The 16,219-nt window shown below is 41.6% G+C and overlaps 1 protein-coding gene across 2 annotated transcripts in view; it reads left to right on the top strand.

Moving 5' to 3' along the window:
* The window catches only part of slc2a4rg (SLC2A4 regulator), a 38,874-nt gene that overhangs the window by 15,330 nt on the left and 7,325 nt on the right, over positions 1-16,219 (top strand). Inside the window, exons 3-7 of one of the 2 annotated variants that reach the window (XM_069140536.1) lie at positions 6,021-6,121; positions 7,761-7,999; positions 11,115-11,215; positions 13,445-13,718; positions 14,789-14,929. In XM_069140536.1, the coding sequence (XP_068996637.1) occupies positions 6,021-6,121; positions 7,761-7,999; positions 11,115-11,215; positions 13,445-13,718; positions 14,789-14,929 (856 nt within the window). The remainder of the gene's footprint in view (positions 1-6,020; positions 6,122-7,760; positions 8,000-11,114; positions 11,216-13,444; positions 13,719-14,788; positions 14,930-16,219) is intronic. The other variant, XM_069140537.1, reaches the window with a different exon arrangement.

Here is a 16,219-nt window from a genome sequence, read left to right as displayed (position 1 = left end):
GACACCACAGAGGGACTCATGCCTTTTGCTACATGTCTATCCCCTATTGTTTGGCCAGAACAAAGCTATCTGTTGTTTGTGCGTGTCCCTAAGGCCACAGATTGCATTTTAGGATCAAGAGAGAGAAAGAGAGGGCTTTTTGTCCCAGTGCTGAATAGCCATTACACTCACGGCCCACATTAAAGAGTCATGGCTCCTGCCTAACAACCTCTCCTTCTCCAGAGGGTTCAGAGTCTGGAGACTTGCGTAAGGGGCAACATGTGTATAGACTGCACAATAATAGGTGAATTATGAAGATGCACAGTGTCAACATTTCCTTGTGGCTACCCACAGGTCTATGTCAACACATTTTTATTCATTGCATATTTAGAATACACGCAAAGGTATTACAGCAGGAAGCGTGGAAAGAGACAGAGTGGACAGAAGCAGGGATCACAGCTGTAAACATGGGGGGGACACACACAGGCTTATGTTGGGCTGGGGGTAGACTGCTTAATGCCAATCATTACCATCTGCCTGCAGCAGGGAAGCGAGCTTGAGAGAGAGGAACAGAGGACATTATGTAATACCGTGGAGTCGAGGCAGGATGATGGGGGACAGAGGGATTGTGGGATTGAGAGCTGTGGGTGTTCTATTAATAGTGGGTATGGAAGGGGCAGCTGTCCGGGTTGCACAGCGGGTAGACAATCATTAACACCAGCCTGGTCAGTTCCAGTAGCCTCAGTTGTCGCAACCATACCTCGTTATACAGGATATACCAGTTTGACGACGCCATTCCCTGCTTTTTTTTTTTGTTTGTTTGTTATTTGTGCAGTAAAGTCACACTTTGAAAAGCTTTCATTTTATCTTTAATATTTGATTTGTTAGTGGCTCATCTACATAAACAATCCGCAGTCCCCATTTTCTAAGGAGGTAGTCAGAATCATTTGCGCCTTAAACAGGCTGAATGGAAAAAGCACAGAGATGCATATCAGAACACATGACAGAAAAATGTATGGGTTAACAATACTCTTTGTTGCTTTGTAGTTACCAATTCTTTCTCTCTTCAGCTTCTCTCACATTATCTTCCTCTGAGTGTGCGTGAGGATGAGTGATGCAAACATATGTTTGTGACATGAATACATGAAAGACTTTGCCTAAGGGAAAGTCTGTCTCGCGACTGGAAACGTTACCCCTATTTTTGGTGCGCGTATCTCAGTATCGCTGTGTGCATTTGCATTTCTTTGTGTTCAGGAGAGATAAAACGGGGGAACAGACATTCAAAAAGACTTATGAAGACATGGACTGTGTGTATTGAATGCGTGTTCTCTCCGGGGCTCAACCAGAGAGGCTTTTGAAAGTCGATTTCGTTTGTGTGACAGTATTTTTCAAACTTTTTAACTGCCAAGGTCATACACCAGTCTCCTTGCCAATCTCAAGGCACATGCAGCTGCTTTGGATATGAAGAAGCCGGCATACATGCATACAGTACATACAGAGACACACAAATACACCCTGGTGCCTGTTTTGGGGATCATGTTGATAAAGTGCTATTTTAAGTGACCACCAACGGGTCGAGAGGAAGAGCAGAGATAGTTGTTGACAGTGTACAGCCCCCAGTGAAAACTAGACCTGTCATGATGAATTGATACAATTGATACTCAAAACAATAAAATCTACTCATAGTCTTCTTCTTCTTCTTCTTCTTTCTTTCTGACCTTCTAAAAGTGGTGTCATCCACTCTACGTGATGGTTGTTGGTAAAACAAGATACACCTCAAGTGTGTTGACAGCTTGCCCATTAACAAACAGATAAAGCTGTGCAATAGTCATGTGAGAAGTCTTGTTCTGGTAAACTGAGATTTTGGCTTTGCCAAATAAGTGGGTTACATGTGCAGGTATGAGATTAGGTTAGACAGAAAGACTGAGATTAAAAATATAAACAAGCAAGGCCAATGCTCCACTGATAAACAACTTAAAAACCAATAAACAGAAAGGTTAAATTTTGGACTATTGGGTTTTAAGTTGTTTTGTGGCAGTTGGCCCGGATCTTACGTGGGCTCGTTCCAAATGCGGTGTGCTATGAACCAGCCAGATCCTGGGCATTTCTATTGGGTTGGTAACTAGAGCAGAGGTGGTGTGTTAAATATAGAGGGAAGGCCCTGTCGTCTCCCCAACAACAGCAAAGAGCCCACTAGAGTAGTGGGCGGTGGGGGGAGCAGCACGGCAGCATCATATCACCATTTCCAGTATCAAAGTCCAAGTGTCCTCTTAAGAGCTGATGTGGCAAACTTCTGCGTTGGAAGTGTTCTTCCAAGTGTATCCAACTAATAAAGTCAACCTTGAAAATCATCCCACAAGAACACGGTGTCTGAGCCGGGACTCGTTGTAATTAGCTGCACCTTGGATGAAATGATGGTCATCTACAGAGCTTATTCGTTCCATGCGCACAATACACGGACGCACACATACACGGACACGTTACTTTCTCCCTTTCTGCACTCGGAGCTTGTTGTTGCTGCTTGTGTCTCTGCTCAAAGCAGTAGTCTCTTTCTTTCCCTCTCCCCGTATGTGCCCGGGCCTGGCTTGTTGACTTTAGCTGGCCTATGTGTTGTGCTGCTGCCAGAGGGGAGTGTTCTTGGCACAGTTAAGGCCAATACAAGTTGAGGGAGGGAGGAAGGTAAGAGGGTGTCTGTTTTGTGTGTGTGTGTGGGTGTGGGTGTGAATGTATGGTTTTCTTTGTGCATGTACCTATGTTTGCCAAATGCTCCAACCATAGCGCGCACACACACACACACACACACACACACACACACACACACACACACAGGAAAACTAGGTTAGGACTTAACAATTGAAGGATAGTACCTGTCTTATAAAACACATTTGCCTTTGACAGTGCATGTAAATTTGACAGGTTAAAAAAATACCGGAGTTACCACATAGTGTGCGCATACCTACAGATGCCAAGCCGTATATGTGGAGGAGGAGTGTTATGTTTATCATGTCATCATTCAATTTACTACATCCCATAAATGCGGGCCACGGTTGGACTGAATAGCTCGCGTAAACATCCAGATTTGGAAAGTCAACCCTCCATCCCGTAAACCACACACAGACCAACGTTGTTGACAGCAATCTCCGCTATCCGTTTGCCTGTTTCTGGGCTCTAAATAAAGGCATCCCCAGTTTAGCTAGTCCAAAATAAAGCTTGTCACAAGAAGACGCAAGCAGATTTACTATGCATCAGTGTTGTCACTCTTTAGCCACTCCTCCACTCCCACCAAGTTTAAAGGCTCCATAGTTATTTCAGAGGCAGATGAGAAGTGAGTGGCACACCGTGTCATTTAGACTGTCTGCAGGCGCTCGTGTGCTCATCGAAGTAAGCGGTGAACACAAGGGTGTTATCTGTCCGGGAGCGTTTTATGATCGCAGAATGTGGCAGCCGTATGCTTTTAACTTTGTTTAAACATTGATATCAAAGTCAGTCTGATAGCAGCAGTACATTAGCTTCACTGCTGTCAGCATGAATAAAAGTCAATCAGCAATTGCCCCTCTGAGAAAGCATGCCCTTAGTGTTGTATTTTGCTCAACACACGCACACACACACACACACACACACACACACACACACACACACACACACACACAAAAACTCGTACCAGATGTAGTGAAACTGCGGCGGAGTATCACGGTTGTTCTGGGAAGCTGAGGAAGGAAAACGCTCAATGTCAGGAAATAAGGGTGGGTGAGAGGGGTGGGGGGGTATTAATGGGGTCTGGTGTGTGGTATCTGTGTGTGTTTGTTTGTATGCATGCCTGTGAGAGAGGGATATCAAGGTTTGAATTAGCTCTGGCATCAACTAATAGGCTTCTTGTCCTTCCAGTTAGTGTTTTTTTTCTATAAACTTTCTCACTTACACACACACACACACACACACACACACACACACACCAGAGAATAAACACTCATCAAAGTCAGGCCAAATGGGACTTTACCAGGACTCTTAACACACATTTTATAGAATTGAAAGCACCGTTTCTTTGACTCCATAGTCAAGTTGACAACATGCTGTCCACATTGGCAATAAAATGAGAAAAAAAAACATCACAGACATTTTATTAGGAGAGAGACGGAGAACCATAAATCAAAAGTGGTTCGTTGGCTGGTCCTGTTTGTTACTGAAAACAAGGCTAATGACTGAAACAGGACACGACTAATCTTGTTATCGCTTTATCTCTCGTCCAGACTGTGTGTGTGTGTGTGTGTGTGTGTTTATGCGTGTGTGTGTGTGTGTTTACGTGTGTGTGTGTGTGTGTGTGTGTGTTTATGCGTGTGTGTGTGTGTGCAGTTTTGTAACGAATGTGTTACCCACCTTTTCCCTGGGTACGTCTTCTATTTTAGCGGTGGTGTGGATATAATTCTTTGCATACCACGATTCTCTGAATGTTGCTATTTCATAATTATACACAACTGTTCTGCCAACTGCCCGCATTGTATTCACAGCTCACAAACACACACAGATGCGCACTTGACCTGTGCTTTGAGCTGTTGGGAGAGTACAAGCAACATCGTCTGTGTGAACAACACGACTGCGGAGTGTTTCAGGCTGACTTGGACAGATTCCTTCATATCTGGTGCATTCCGTTGCGATCTGTTTGCTCCTCATCCACCACAATCTCATCAGTGGGGGAGCTTCGCCAATTTTTTGTACTTTTTGTGTGTCTGTAAAAGCTGCGAGAGCAGTTGTTTGTGACGGAGTGCGTTTGTGTGAAGGTACACTTAGGTTTACTGACTTAAAGCGTACTTTTGCGCCTGTCTGTTGACTCCAGAGTGAAGTGTGTGTGTGTGTGTGTGTGTGTGTGTGTGTGTGTGTGTGTGTGTGCGCGCACCGAGACTCAGAGTGGATCTCTGCCAGGGCTTAGGGCTTGGCTGAGAGAATGCCTCAAACCAGTTTACTCTGGTTGTGTAGTGGAGAAGTCCGGGGGCGGGACAAGGACCTCTTAAAGCTGCAGACTCTGTTTCTCTTTGCTTATGAGTGTGTGTCTGCTTTGATTCAGCACATCTTTGTACATCTGGATTTGTACATTACTCACGCACAGTATGTAGTATATAGGTGCTCTTGTCACTCTAAAGGCTTTGACAGCTCACTTTTCAGGAGAATTTAAATCTGTTTATGTTTGTGTGCAAATGTGCACGAGTGTGTGGGTGAGTTCTTGGCCCTGCCTTAAACAATTTTCCCCACATTTCTCTTACCAGAACAGCAAGAACGGAGGTGAAGAGTGCCAAATAGAATCGATTGAGAGAATAAGTGTGTGTGAGGCAGATAAGTTTGTTCGTCTTTGCAGGATGACGCAAATTACTGTTCTATCATCGATCACCTTTTTATTAGAGAGCTGGATGCCAAAGCGCACTCTATTTGGGCTCACTGTGCACGTGTTTGCGAATGTGTGCTTTGTGTATGTCAGTTCAAGTGGGCAGTATAAATATGATTTAAGCTGGGAGGGTGGACTGCTCAGCATGGGCCGTACAGAGCAGGAAGGGAGGAACTAGCATCTTTCTCCAACTCTCTAAGCGAGGTTTCACGAGCTGTGCAGAAACAGGCCACAAAACGGTTTCACTCTAGAGGCTTTCCATTACATCCTCCTGTACACACACAGGCGCATATTCAAAAACACACACACACACACACACACAGCAAGTTGTTCAATACTTACTTTACATAGAATTATGCATCTCTGTGCATTTTCTACTTGTTGGCTTTGTTTAATGCATAATCCAAATTTCCTATAACATCACTGTTGATATTTGGAGGGCCTACAGAGACTTGCAGTTTTCTCCAGGGAGAAGGTCGGCCTTTTTTTTTTTTTTTCGTTACTCTGATACACAGTCAAAACAAACAACTGTTTTACAAACTATGGCTGAAAAACAATTTGTTCAAACATGTCTTGGGTTGGAGGTGATGTGGAGACAAAAGCACCTTTGAAAAACTATACTTGATGTTTTCTCCATGTGGTCAATCAATATTTGTGTATTTTGCAGGAAGCCCTCAGGTCATGCTGACAAGGAAGTGATGGCTGCCACCGTCCTGACCTCACTTTCCACATCCCCTTTGGTGCGCTACCCTTCCTCGGCATCCACAGGTAACACCACTGCCTCGGCGTCAGCTGCATTCGAACTCGCACCTACTGCACCCTCAGATTTAAATCATGTCAAGAGTTTCTCACTCTCAGTTAAGTGAAGCTGGGGAAATAAATTTCTCATCACAAATCACCAAATGTTAGTTTACCCTGACACCCTGCTGAGCTGTTAACCTGTATTTATCCACTGGCAGGTAGTCTTACAGTGTAATTAGCACTATTCCCTTATCTTTGGATGCATGCATGTTTACCCAAGGCCAGCACTCATTTCCAACTGCTTAGCCATGACCCTATGAGCAAAGCTCCTTTAGCTGTTTCCTGCATCATTGTGGTTGCCATTACCATGCCAACTCCACCAGACGGTCAAAGTCCTGTCAGCTTCTTCTTCTTTTTTTTTTTTTTTTTTTTAATTCGGCATTAAATCATGTGGAAATTAATTTCCTAAAAGGCCAGTGGTTCCCTGTTTAACACTGCTCTACCAATTGGGACAAAGTAGAAAAAAAAAGCAAGTACTGTAAGATTGTCATTTGATCTCATCAGAAGAAGCTGTGGGTTTGTAAGGAGCTAGGAACAATAAAATGCTTCCTTGACACAACATTTTGCAGAAAGGGGATATTGTTTGATATTTCTGATTCATCACAGTGTGGTGGAGCTCTATGAAACAATCTATCCGTGGATGTCATATAAGAGTTTAGGTAAATGTTCTGTTATATAACCCAACCACCATATCTATAATGCGAGCTTAAAAATGTGAATTACTTTTTTTTTTATGATGTATGGAGCTTGACATTTACAGTTGTTTTTTGTGATTAAAACATCATTTCCCTATAGTATCTTTCTTGGATTTAGGACTTGGCCTGTTATGATTTGTTTCTCTCTAATGGGGATGACACAGTTCACTCCAGTGCCCTAGTAATACGGTGACATATTCCTCCTACACAAATTGATGTATGCTACATATTCAAATGAACTGGGGTTCAGCTCCATATATTTCTGTAGAAAGTAGTTATTTGTTTAAATAGTTTATCCCCAACATACATGACATTAAACTTTGCTCTATTTTGGGGTTTTGCTGATATTTGCCGCAGGGAAAGTCAGATGAAGCCGGCATGATTATCAAGCTTTGGGTTAAGGTCAGGTTAAGCAATATTGGATTGGTTAAAAGGCCAGAGTGCATAGAAAGGGTTTGTAGGCCAAGACTTAGAGAAATAGTATCGAACGTTATCTGGGAAATTAAAGTTGCTTTGGCTTAATAGGCAGAATAAAATATAGCTTAATGAAATATGTTAAGACTGTAAATTATGCACTATATAGAAGATATTAGAATTTATGCACCAAATAGGCTGCCATGGTTTAGGGCTTTAGAGATATTACATTTTTATTTCCATTACATAGTTCGGATTGAGGTCATGATTGTTTTGCACACTGTCCCAACATTATCTTACCACATAATACCAGAACATTATGTTGCCAATATGTTTTTGTTTCGGGCCCTTTTAAAGTAATCTGCACTTTTACTAGTGTTCACGTTTGGCTCTTAGCTTGTGTTCATATTTGCTTGTTTTCAACCATGAAACATCTTCTCTTTAGACATTTCTAGCCGTCAATCTGAAGTTAACTGTGAGTGTTCTTTAAACTGCAGCCTTGGAACCAGCCAGCAAGTCTTGGAAAGAGGTGCTGTCAGCAAGCTACAGCAGTTCAACCAGTGGAAACTGGAGTTGGGATGCCAGTGACCAATCAGTGCCCTCCACACCGTCCCCACCACTTTCCAATGATGCCAACAAGAACTTTCTGCTCTCGTCCCAGGGTGATGACGTCAATGAGGACGTCACAGAGAGCACGCACTTCATGTTTGAGGACCCCATACCTCGGAAGCGAAAGGTGAAGATGGGGTTTTCCCATAGCAAGAAGCAGAGTACAGAAGTTTTTTTTTAACATTATATCCCATTTTGAGTATTTTTTATGCAACTACAATCAGTGACGTTTTAATAGTAAATGTATTTATAGCTAAACCGACAACAGAAAAGACAGGGTGAAAATGACAAAATTCACAATCCTAGATTTAGACTACTTTAGTCTTTCAGTATCCTCTCTAAACATTCATGAATGTAAGCAACATGCCACCAGCCCCTGGCATGAGACCTGTTGCTCTCTGCTTGTGTGGATGATGGCTTACGTTCTCTCTTTCACCTCTCTTCCGCTCATCTTTCGACTACAGCAATAGTCCAGATCGACAGAGTTTTCTCTGTCAAGAAGCTTTACATCCACTTTTCAGTCCTTTCAGGGGGAAATGTGAGAAGGCTGAGTAAAAATTAAGAAGAGCAGAGAGGTTAGGGATGAACAACAGGAAGTAAAGGTTCAAGGGATGCATAGAAATGAGGGCAGTTGGAGGGTGTAAAGAAGGGAAGGAGAAGGTAGCAGCAGGAGGAGAAATGAGTCTCAATATTTCCTTAAGCCATACAGTGAGAGAAGAGAGCTCATATGTTGTATATGTGGGAGTTTGCAATTCAACCTCCCCGGACTGAGGCAGCAGTGAAGATTATTGGGCTCTTGAATGTATGAAACCATAAAAACTCCAAGGACAATGCTGCCAAAAAGTCATGCCATTCTATAGATAAGGAGACAGGAAATTAAACGGCATGATACTGAGAGATCAAACAAATACAAACAAGCAAGTTGTGTGGACAAAGGCGAAAAGGTGAGCTAACTTGCTGGTTAGCTTCGAGTTGTAATACAGCTGACACGAACTCCAAAGGTCTAAACCTTCTATGAGCAGCTAGCCGTTAGATTGGAGGCTCTCTGATTTAGTACAGGCAGCGAGTTAAGAGGATTAATAAACATGGCAATCGCCAGTCTTATTGTAACTGTGTAAAGAATCAAGAGGAACGCTTAAGGAATTAAGTGATTCGTGATTGTTTGTGGGATTTAAGACTAGCTTTGCTGTGTAATGTTTATTAGGAGTGTCATTTTAAAAGACATGGTAGGGTACTTTCTCATAGCCAGCGACACTCAAGGAGTCTAATCGCATGCTGACAGTCCATTAGGAATGGTTTAAAGGAATAGTAGTGGAGGAGAGAGTTAACATAACCATTGATTAAAAACCTGTCCTACTCTCACTTCTCTTGCTCTGCTTTGCTCTGTCTCTCCTGCTACCTCCCTCCCCGTCTTTTTTTTTTTTTTTCTTCTTGACCTTTTTTTCTCCAGAGGCTGTTGAAAGGTAATGAAAGTACACACCCACGGTTTTTCATTAGCAGTGATGCAGGTCCCTGCCTGCTTGAGGGACAGCTGCCAGCTCCTGATATGTGAAAATGAACTGAAATCAAAATACAGGCCTCCCATCTATATAACTCTCCATGCCCTGCCCATGAACCAAAGACCTGGGTTCCTGTTAAATCAGATTTTAAGAGGATCAGCTACGATAAGCATTTCCAAATGCTACTTTCGATGATCGGATGTTCAAAAGAGGTTGCGCTTGTTTATGCTTCTGTTCTTAGAATGCTTGTATATTTAGTTGTATTTTAGTGAGAGGCTTTGAATGTTGTTGTGCGTGTGCAGAGCTCACGTTGCCAGGATCAGAGATTTTGCACTCCAGCAGCAGACGAACTTAAAACTACTCGACTACTTGTTTTGAAACCAAAATAGCCTCAATACAATCAGGGGCGGTGTCGACTACATACAGACAGCTTTTGTTATAGCATATCCATAACAATTTTCAATTAGCTTAACCAGTGTGCTGTTGTTGTATAAGCTGATGAAACTATCCCTTTTCGACATGTTTATTCTTTTGAGAAAATACTTATCGGCTTTTATTGCGCTTGCAGTGACGAGTTTAGTTGTCGTCAACTCGAGTAAACGGTTATCTTTCACCTCACTGTCTCCACTGTGGTCGCTCTGCTGTCTGTGGTCAAACACAGACGGCACAGAAACCGGAGGACAGAGCAGAGAGGAGACGCAGTCGCGCTGCCGGCTCCATTCAGCTGCTGCAGGTGGAGAAACGGCGCATGGTTTGCGTTCGTTGTGATTATTGTGTCATGTTACATTTCCGCGGTGGTGTTCATCATTTTGTAGTAACGCCTTACAGTTGAAAAAGCATGCAAGGTTGGTGGTAAACAATAAAGGCACCCCCGGCCTATGATCAGTGCTATAGGTCTTTACTGTATCACAGAGCATGAACAGTTAGAAGGGGGGTGGGGGGGATCATAATAGTACATTTATCTGTTCATCAATCTCGCACCGTAGTTTCATTGTGTGTTACTCTGTATGAGTCTAAAATGGTCTCATATTGGGTTTCTATTTTTATAGGCTCACTGCTCTGATAACTCTCCGAGGGCCTGAATAAACTCCCTGGCGGACACGTACACTGATAGCTGCAGTTGTACTGTTTTCTGTAGCCTAGTAGTAGGAGGCCGCATTTCACACATGCCCGGTAGATCTGCGTCAACAGGAAGACGTTCTGTATTATAAACTATTGGCAATTTCCCTCCACCAATTGCACGCTTGATTGTCTTGATATTGTTTTCAAGATGAATTGTTGAGAAGCAGGGAGCAACAGGCGTTTTCACACAGCCTTTCATTAAATTCACCGTCAACAGCAATGAGCGCATTCATTCGCCCACTGATGATGATGAAATTGACATCACGCAGACCCTCGCTTACTCCTGGACGTTTAAAGTGTCACACCAGTGAATTATTGTTGAGTGTTAGTCCTCCACAAAAAAACGTCCGTTCCCATGACATGGATAACTGCAGAAAATGTGTTTACTTTTGTTCGTTCACTGCTGACAGCTGATCTTTTTCTGTTGTTGAGAACATGACTCAGCCAAAGATGGATGTAATGGCATAAATGCACAGGTGTCAAGGGGACTCAGTTATTATGTGCATGATTTATATGTTTACGTGAATTCGTTGGCACTGTTTCTGTGAGGTACTCGCTTGTGTTTGTAGGAACACGTAATCCCCTAACTCTTGTTGGTTTTGTGGTAAATGTCTCCTCCAGAACTCGATGAAAGTGATGTTCAAGTGCTTGTGGAAGAACTGTGAAAAGGTCCTCAGCACCTCCTCAGGGATTCAGCGACACATCCGCACCGTCCATCTCGGGTGAGTTTGCTATGTGATGTCATCACCGGAAACCTAAACCCACCGTGTTCAGTACATGTCCCTTGGGTTTGAGCGAATATTATATATGCATATTTACATCTCTTCTTACTTAATGTGCTCTAAAGTGTTTGAGAAAAATTGGAATATTTTAGGTTCATCACTTCTTTTCTCACATGAAATGCTCCCTTGTTTGTATCTTTGCTAAACCCCTACACACACACGCGCACACACACACACACACACACACACACACACACACACACACACACACACACACACACACACACATACCACCCTCCTGGCAGTAATATGATCTTTATGAGTCACGCTGATGTTCTTCATTGAGACGCTGGCATTGTTTAAAAGTGTGTTGTCATATTTATTTATTTTCAGAATCTATGCTGTTTATGTGAACATTGATCCTGATGATGTTTTATAAAACTGCAGGTTCTTTAAAAAAGACCTTTACTGTGGAGGTGTCAGCTTAAGAATCTCTTTCTGCAGCTTCAGGGTAGTACTGTCAGACATTGTCGCTTCCATAATGGTCTGGTAAAATAAGAAAAGTGACACACATTTGACCTGTCACAGTTTGGCTGCCGTCCAACTGCCTGCCTTTACATCTTATTAACTCCGCTTGTATATCAGTGTCTACACACAGGTTCTTAAAGGCACAGTGTCAAATATAATCAATCAACCCTGCTGAGTATTGTAAAGGTTTTACACACTAAACATTTTTGGATAAAATACACTTTAATGAGTTGATTGACTAGCAATGTCATAATTATTCATCCCCTTTGTAATATATATATATATATTTATTTATTTATTTATTTTTTTTTTAAGTTACCAGAAAGCTTACCTAACTGCTCCAGAATACAAAAACATTTTTTGGGAACTCGAAAATGACTAAATTTGCTTCAGCCGTGTTACATGTTATGGAAGTGTAGCGTTGAGGGAGTTTGTTTTATGAAGTGATGAGACTAAATTGGAATTGTTTGTATCCATGGAAATTTAACTGTGACTGACATCTTGGATTTATTGAAATACCCAGTCATTATTTAGAGGAATGTCATGTCCTCACTGCGTATTGAAGTCCATTAGTCATCCAAAGCTTGGTTTAGAAATTGTTCCTGGATTGTCGTGAAGTGGCCGTCTCAGCGCCCGGTTTAAGATCTCACTGGAAGGATTTCGGTGTGATTTAAAGGAAGCAAGTGACAGCACGGAAATCAATCGATAGTGGTGAGCTGGACATTTTTGCACATTAGCAACTGGGTAAATATCCAAAAGAGAAGTAGTGAGAGGTCATAAAGCTCAAAAGATATTATTAATCAATATTGACTTTGGAGGTTGAATTATTTTGCTTCTGGGTTTCCTTACAAGAAAACGTTATTTATCTTTAGTAATATATATAAGCTCAACTTTATGTTTTAGAAAATCATGGAACTATGCATTTTCAAACTTTCTTGACTTTTTACCAGGACTTTAGTCAATATGTTTTCATTACATTTTATTCACATCGCTAAAAAGGCCTGCACTTTAAGGGGTATTCAATAATTATGTTCGCAACTGTAAATCCACCAATATCTACAAATTGAACCATTAACATCTTCTGGCATCAGCAGGACTGCGCATTCTTCTGTATCACAATGCTTTATTGATATATTGTTTCTTCACCCACTGTATAATATGCGAGGTATCATATTGTAGCACATGTGGTCCGTTTAGTCAGAAGTGAGTCATATTGTGACTGTTTATGCCCACTGCAGCGGGTACACTTAATACAATCCAGTGAAATGTAAATTTGATTTTGTGTGGTTGAACGGTTTTGAAAGTGAATTCACACTGTTGTAATTATGGTATTGTTTTGTTCATCTCTTATTAATAATAAGGAGCGTGACACTGATGGATGAAAGGTTTGCTCATAGGTTTTATGTTTAATCCCCATCCTCAATGTTTGAGAACTGCAGCACACTGGCTTTTACTACCCCCTGCTGGTAGGAAGAGTACACTCTGTATTTTTAATGTCATATAAATGACTGCTCAGTTTTTGTTTCTTGCACCACTATTGTCACATATCAGTATTTTCAAATGCACCATAATGTTTTGAGAATCTGTTCATTACTTCTTTTAAGTATTAATTGTAAGTTTATCATGGATACATTTCCAAAAAATAATTGTTGTAAATTGGGAATATCTCGTCTTTAAGTAGTTGCTATTTCTCCCCTGCAGGCGAAACAGTGACTCGGACTACAGTGATGGAGAGGAGGACTTTTACTACTCAGAGATCGAGGTCAACATGGACAGCCTATCAGAGGGGTTGTCCAGCCTCACACCCACCTCCCCCACCACAGCAGGTCCTCCGCCCGTCTTCCCTCCACCGCTCACCGACGTCCCTCACTCTGAGCACATCAACATGAATAGTTCGCAGAGCCACGCCCCCACACTGCTCAGTCAATCAGCTCCCTCCACACTCTGCCACATCCGCACTGACCACGCCTACCAGGTAATTCCTCAGACAGATGGACACATACCAAATTGAATATCTGGAAATTGATGCTACTGCGGTATCACTGGAAAAAAAAAGAGAAATCATTAGGCAGTCAATATGTTCCTGAGCCAGAATTCAGTTTTTTATCATATGGAAACTGTGAAGGCAGTTTGCAATCAGTGCAAAAAAAAAGAAAGAAAAAAAAAAAGCGATCAGCTTGAGTTACTTATCTCCTACGCCAGCGTGGGAGTATATAACAAAGGGAGAAAGGAAACTTTCTTGCAAATGTTAACATAAGTTCACAAGGGGAATAAAGTCAGAATATGTTTCTTGATCTTTTTTTTGTTGTTATGGGATTCAATTTGGCTTGACTTGCATCACCTTATTTGAACTGCTCTATGGTAACTTTGGCTATCTATGCCTCCTCCCTTTTCTTCTCCCTGTCCTTCCTCTTTTTCTTCCTCTTTTTCTTCCTCTTTTTCTTCCTCTTCTTACTGTCACCATTCATGAGCGCACCTCCTTTATTTGCCATTGGAGGTCAAATGAAATGGTTTCAGCTAGAAAAACACACTTGGTTAAAGTATAAATATTTCAAGTATTCAATTTTGGATTCAGTCCTTTGTGGTGTTTTGAGGTAGTACTGAACTTTCCGTTGCCATGACAACACAAAATGCACTTTAAAAATAGATAAACATTATGCATATGCAGGGAAACTGCAATGATTGGTTCTCATGTTTCATTTTCTCTGCACTGCACTGGATTAAAACGGCTAACCTCATGTTGTTTCTGCTATTTTCTCTGCTGTTTTGGGAATATTTTTTTTGCCATATTCTGCACGTGCCTGACAAAATTGTTCAACTATAATTCTTACAAAAATAAACGGTCATAAGCAGTTTTGATGTGGATGCATGATCAGCACTGATTTGAAGGCACTATTTGAGGTTAAAAGCTAGAGAAATTACTTCCCTTCTGATTATATTTCTTCTCTATTCTCTTCATGTCTGATTCTCTCTGCATATATTCTGTCCCTCCTTGTTTCTGTCGTGTCCCCTCCTGGCTATGTGGGGTGGTTGTCCATGTTCCAGGCCACTGCTCCAGTGAGTATCCCAGTGGGTCCTGAGCTGGCTGGGATAGGCAGTGGTAATGGGATCGGGCCTGGAACTGGGACTGGGAATGGCATCAGTATGTCGTGGCAGTCCCCTCCTGTCATTTTTAAAGGCGTCCCGGTGAGTGAGACTTTGTCTCACGCCTTTTTATCGTAATCTCAATTTCTCTCCAGCTGTTTGCACTTGAAGCCATTTGTGCTTTTTGTCACCCTGTTTTTTCACTCTCTTTGCTTCTTTATACTGTTATCTTTTTTCATAGCACAGTTTATCCAAAGATGCTGTTCAAAGTGGTTAAAATATCGCAATATATTAGACTTTTGCAAGTAAATAGAAATTAAAAAAAAAAAAAGTGTGGATTGAAGGAATATGTTGAATGTGGATGAATATGTACAATATGCAACAACAACAACAACAACAAAAAATCCTCAGTGCCTGTAGTTGGCAGGGACCATAATGACTGAAAGCTGCCTTGCCATGAATTAGAGTCTGAGCTCATATCAGAGCCAGGAGACAGTCAGTGAACCTGCAGGATGTACAAGTCACATATTGCATCTTAAAAGCACACCAGACATCTTTGAGTACAGAACTGTTTAAAGATTTACAAAACAATGAAAGGACCTTAAAATCAATAATAAAACTAACAGCCACTGTGAGGACACAAAAAGACCGTGGTTGTACATGTACAGACGATTGATTCAAAATGTGTTTTTAGGACAGGGCACTCCAGTAATATTTTTAAGTGATGAAAAGCATATTTTGTATACTTGCTTTATGTGAGCAAAAAAAAAAAAATTTACATTATAGTCCAGGATGACACCGACAGGAGGTATTTTATCTGCAGTCCGCTCCAGGTACGAGCTCCTCTGTTTTGCCACGGTTGAAAGCCATACATGTGCTAACATCTGAACCACTGTAATGCAAACTTGGAATCTGTTTAACTGTGATAACATTTTCCTGTCTTCTGATTGCTTAGAAAGATTTTTCAAGTTGCACAGTACAATACAGAGCACCACAATGGCTGAATCCAAAATGTATGAAGTAAAACGTAGCAGTGGATTGACATTTGAAGAAAGCCTCCGAATTAAATGTCCGTCTGCTTCAGTCGTTGTATTTATTTCTTTTCACTTTAAAAACCAAGAAACGTTGTAATTCACCCAGGGGTACTGAGACTTCAATATGAACAATTCACTACTCGCCACATAAAGAACTGATGACAGCAGAGAAACCGTCACATTTATTTCTCGGTCAAACTTTACATTTGTATAATACAGTATTCTGACAGGGACAGAATTCAGATTGTCTTTCTGTATTTCAGCTTTTATCATTTTATGTTTGTAACTGCACAAGCTTCATGCCAGTATGTGTGTTTAATCGGTGTGTGATGACTAAGCATTTCCCCCTATGCAGTTA

This window comes from Embiotoca jacksoni, unplaced genomic scaffold (genome assembly GCF_022577435.1).
Source record: "Embiotoca jacksoni isolate LCO1_2020_lvr unplaced genomic scaffold, fEmbJac1.0.p SCAF_9, whole genome shotgun sequence".
In the NCBI taxonomy this organism is placed as follows: Eukaryota; Metazoa; Chordata; class Actinopteri; family Embiotocidae; genus Embiotoca; species Embiotoca jacksoni.
Note: the sequence above shows the minus strand (reverse complement) of the source record. Positions and strands in the feature narration are given on the sequence as shown.